This window comes from Carlito syrichta, unplaced genomic scaffold (assembly GCF_000164805.1).
Source record: "Carlito syrichta isolate Samal-C Ts95f unplaced genomic scaffold, Tarsius_syrichta-2.0.1 Scaffold305706, whole genome shotgun sequence".
In the NCBI taxonomy this organism is placed as follows: Eukaryota; Metazoa; Chordata; class Mammalia; order Primates; family Tarsiidae; genus Carlito; species Carlito syrichta.
This window is the reverse complement of record NW_007249802.1, coordinates 41,568-46,276: the sequence shown is the minus strand read 5'-3', so window position 1 is coordinate 46,276 and position 4,709 is coordinate 41,568. Positions and strand designations below refer to the sequence as shown.

General features: G+C 55.6%; 1 protein-coding gene across 1 annotated transcript in view; it reads right to left on the bottom strand.

Moving 5' to 3' along the window:
• The window catches only part of EML3 (echinoderm microtubule associated protein like 3), a 10,690-nt gene that overhangs the window by 5,385 nt on the left and 596 nt on the right, over window positions 1–4,709 (bottom strand). Inside the window, exons 2-10 of the mRNA XM_021714700.1 lie at window positions 4,214–4,385; window positions 3,877–4,134; window positions 3,674–3,784; window positions 2,569–2,636; window positions 2,287–2,410; window positions 1,908–2,078; window positions 1,693–1,762; window positions 1,496–1,606; window positions 1,163–1,258 (exon numbers count right to left, since the gene is read on the bottom strand). Of these exons, the coding sequence (XP_021570375.1) occupies window positions 1,163–1,258; window positions 1,496–1,606; window positions 1,693–1,762; window positions 1,908–2,078; window positions 2,287–2,410; window positions 2,569–2,636; window positions 3,674–3,784; window positions 3,877–4,134; window positions 4,214–4,385 (1,181 nt within the window). The remainder of the gene's footprint in view (window positions 1–1,162; window positions 1,259–1,495; window positions 1,607–1,692; window positions 1,763–1,907; window positions 2,079–2,286; window positions 2,411–2,568; window positions 2,637–3,673; window positions 3,785–3,876; window positions 4,135–4,213; window positions 4,386–4,709) is intronic.

Genomic DNA, 4,709 nt, shown 5'->3' with positions numbered 1-4,709 from the left:
CGGCCACCGCAGCCTCGACCTGCTGGGCTCCAGCGATCCTTCTGCCTCAGCCTTCCAAATAGCCGAAATTACAGGCATGTGCTACCACGCCCGGCTAATTTTTTGATTTGTTGTAGAGATGAGGTCTCAGCAATCCACTCGCCTCAGCCTTCCAAATAGCCGAAATTACAGGCATGTGCTACCACGCCCGGCTAATTTTTTGATTTGTTGTAGAGATGAGGTCTCAGCAATCCACTCACCTCGGCCTCCCAAAGGCACGGGATTACAGGCTGAGCCACTGAGCCCGGCTAGTCAGAACTTTTATAGTCTCCACAAAACAGATACCACCACCAAGGATCAGAGAAGCTAGGAGGTCTGCCCCAGGTTGAGGTGGGAGGATTGCTTCAGCCCAAGAGTTCAGGACCAGCCTAAGCAACTTAACAAGATCTTGTTGCTACAAAAAATAAAAACAAATTTAAAAATTAGCCAGGCGTGCTGGTGCATGCCTGTAGTCCCAGCTATTAGGGAGACTGAGGCAGAAGGAATCCCTGAGCCCAGAAAGGTGAGGTTGCGGTGAGCCTTGATAGTGCCACTGCACTCCAGCCTGGGTGACAGAGTGAAACCTGACTCAAAATAAAAAAATAAAAGATGGGAAACCCGCCGGGCTTGGTGGCTCAGTCTGTAATCCCATGCCTTGGGAGGCTGAGGTGAGTGAATTGCCTGAGCCCGCGGGTTCGAGACCTGCCTGGGCAACTTGGCGAGACTTCATCTCTACAATAAATCAAAAATCAGCCAGGCATGGTAGCGCGTGTCTGTAGTTCCGGCTACTTGGAAGGCTGAGGCGGAAGGATCGCCGGAATCCAGCGGCTCGATGTTGCAGTGGCCAGGAGTGGCCACAGCACTCCAGTATGGGCGACAGAGTGAGACTCCAACTCAAAAAAAATAAATGGGAAACCCTCTCCTCTGTTCCCACAAACCCTCTGGACTACCAGACTTCCCAGATGTCACCCCTAGCCACATACCTTTGGCCCCACTCCTGCCTGGGGTCCCAGAATCTGAGGGGCTCCGCCCCCAGGTAAGAATGTCTGGAGTTGGTAAGGTATGGGTAAGTCTGGAGTTCTTTGTACTTCACCACTCCTACACCCCAATCTCAGAGCCCTTTCAAGCCACCTGGACTCCTCACCTTGATCTCCGCCAGCTTCATTCCCCGGCTACAGTCCCACACTGACAGCATGTGCTCATTGGAATCATCCACCACACAAAGAAAAGCGCCCTGATCCTGAAGATGGGGGAAACATGGGAGGGACTGGGTGAGCCCTGGAGGTCTGGGGCTTCGTGGTCATTAGGCAGGGGTACCATCACAGGTAGAGAGGGCAGAAGTTGACACATGTCCCTTTCTCTGGAGAACCAGCTGGGTGGGGTTCAGGAAGCTGGAACTTTCAAGGCTTCCTGGTGAAGAGCTAGAGTCGGGTTCCCGGGCAAGAATAGGGGTCTAGAGGCTTTGGGGCCAGCTCACCACAGCTGAAAAGGCCAGGGCCCCCACACCCCGCTCGAAGGCCCCCAGTCCAATCTCCTGCTGCTTCTGCAGTGTCTCTGAGTCCCAGACGTGAACCACAGGTTGCAGGGGCTGGTGGAGGAGAAGGGGTCAGGGGTGTGAAGCAGAGCTGGGCTGCAGTTGCATCATGTCTGCCTGCTGTGTGACTTTGGCCTTACCTTTCCATCCTTATCCACTCCAGCTGTCTGTCCTGAGGCTACCCGAACACCATCAGGGTGAACAGCAAGGCTACATGGGGAAGGAGACACTCTAGGAAAGGGGGTCTCTCAAGACCACCCAAGACACCTTCTCCATGCTTGGAGAGCAGCCGGCAACACTCCTGCTCCTCCACAACGCCCCCTCACCCTCTTCCAGCCATCCCCAGGCCCCTCACCATCGAACGCAGTCTGTGTGTCCCCGGTAATGTCTCTGGCCACCACCTCCAGGGCCCCCTGGGCCTCCTCCGGGCCGGTACAGCACCACCACACAGGCGATAAAGTAGACTACCTCCCCAGAGCGCAGCACAAACAGATTAGAGCGGGAGTCACGACCCCTATACCCATAACTGGGGTGGGGATCAGGGTCAAGGAAAGGGTCAGATCAAGGGCAGGATGAGGAAGAGGTGAGAAAGACAGAGCTTCTAGCTGGCAGTGCCATCGGCAGGAGCATGGCAGAAGAGGATTCAGAAGGCTCCCTCTCCCCTAGACCCAGGAGGAAACTGTCAAGGAAAGAGAGATCCCAAGGTGGTTCCCATGGGACTGGGGACAGGATACACCCAGTCAAGGCTGAGGGTCTCCGGGGGTGGGCCGCTGGGCAGCTCTTCAAGGCTACGGATGCCAGATGGTATGTACATGGTAATGGGGCGGCCACGAAGGAACATCTTCACTGAGATGCCCTCTATAGAGAAAAGGGGAAGTGTCAACCAACACTCTGCAGACCCCCTTCCAGGAAAGCCAGAGCAGAATTCCACCTACCACACAGGTCCCCCAGCATAGCTCTTCGGGCTGTAGCCTAAACCCTTACTCCATCACCCAAGTGTTTCCCTCTGTACATACCCAAATTGTAATTGCTCCTCCGAGATCCAGGGCCCCCAGGACTAGAGAGGGGGTCTTTCCCCCCACGGCTGTTGGGAAGAGAGAAAAAGCACAGGGATTAGGATCAGGTCCCAAGAGCTGAGCAGGGAGGGGCAGGACACAAGAAAGTTTACTCCAGAGACCACAGTCACCTCTGTAGGCTTGTAGTTTGCATCGTGAGCACTGGGGCCCTAGAGTAGATGGGGACTTTTAGTTCCATTTAAGAGATGAGAAGACGGAGGCTGAAGGAGTTGAGCGAATGGCACAAGGCCACAAAGCTTGGAAGAGGCAGTGCAGGGTGCCAGAGCCCTTTCTTCCCTCCAGACCACCAGGCCTCTGGCTATCGACATTTTCATTTCCCCATCTGTAAAATGGGACCAAAGAAAATCCAGAATGTACGCCAGGCCTGCCTTTCAGGGATATGGGAAGTAAGCAAGAAAGTCTGTATCTTTCAAGAGGAAAGTGACAGATGAATTCCAGACATCACTGATACTAGATGATAATAAGGTGTATGATACTGCCTCCAGAGAATAAAGTAGAGGCAAAGACAGGGCTAGAATGAACATTCAGGTATCTAGAGGCCTACACACACACTGAGACAACTACGTTCAACCACATGGACATCCCCTTGCCCTCTAGAAGTAAGCAGGTCAGTACTTGGTAGATCTAGGGTGAGGGAGGGCTCTGAGGACGGCCATCCATGAGAGCTTCTGGAAAAGCCTCTTCAGATCTCAGAAGGTGTGATAGAGCAGGGAAACTGGAGTCAGGAAGATTTGGGTTCAAATCTTGACTTTAGTTGTGTGACCCCCGGAAAATGACTTACCCTCTCTGAGCCTGCTTCCTCACCTGTGCAATGAACAGCATGAGACCACCTACACCCCCAAGGATGTGAGGACTGACTGAGATGAAGGAGGTCGAGGGTTTAGCACAGTGCCTGGTATACAGCAGGCACCCCAGGAGTGCTGTTCCTTTCTTCCTATGGGACTATGAAGCACCCCCAACCCTGCCCGGGGAAGTGAGGCGAGGGGTGTGGAAAGTCAAGAGACTGAGTCTGGGGTGGGGTGGATTGAGGGGGAGCCTCACCCACCTCTCTGTGCTCCCTGACCGCAATAACAGGTTGGCCGAGGAAGCTGCCTTCCTGGAGAGCTTCTGCCGTGGCCGTTCTGAGGGGGACGAGGAGGAGGAATTTCTCCGTGGCCTGATGGGGGCAGAGTGAGCAGGTGAAGGTCATTCTTCCCAATCCTGCTCCCCAGTCCTCACCCCTCCCAGCCTCTGCCACAAGACACCTACGTGTCAATGTGCTGTGGGGGCTGTACAGGCCTGAGGATTCCCGGGGGGCCAGGGGAGCCCGTGCCACTACTGCTGCTGCCCCCTCCTTCAGACTGGGTCCCACTAGGCTCTTCACTGCCCCGCTGAGGGGCTGGGGGCCCGTTGCTCAGGCCAGGAGGTCCAGGGGATGACTCAATTTCCACCTCTGTCTCTGTCTGGGTGCCTCGGCTCACCAAGGTGGGACTGCACGTGAGTGGCAGTCCTGGGGGAACTGTCGAACTGCAGGAGAGACAGTGAATTAACCTGAAGTCCCAGAGGACCCAGGAATGAGGAAAAGGGGGTATGCCGACATGCATACCTGTCCCCTGTGGGAGCTGGTGCTCCAGAGCCCAGCAAGGGGGTGCAGGGTGCCTGCAGTCGCAGCAGGCGGAGGGCTTCAGCCAGGGCTGCCTTTACCAGCTCCATCTCCTCCTCCTGCACCCGAAGCCGCTGGCTCAAGGACTGCAGGGCCTCCTGAGCAGGGCCCTGACCTAGGAAAGGGGCAAGAACCCTCAGGATGTACCCAGAGAAAGGGCTGCGGGGGTGCCCCCCCAACTTTACATTTGTACAATAGGACTGCCCCTTTTTATTAAGCAGCCCCAGGCTGGGAGCTCATCCAGAGCAGAAGAGGCGGTGTTGGAGGATCAAGGGCCTCCTTCTGGCAGGGCAGGAGAGGAACCTGGCAAAGCTCCCTCCCTGCTGCTGTCTCAGCCTCCGCAAAGATTGGGAGTAGCATGGAGTACCGGGGAAAATATAGAGTACTGCCGAGAAACGTGGGAGCCACAGAGAGAGGAGCGGTACTGGTGAGGGGAGGG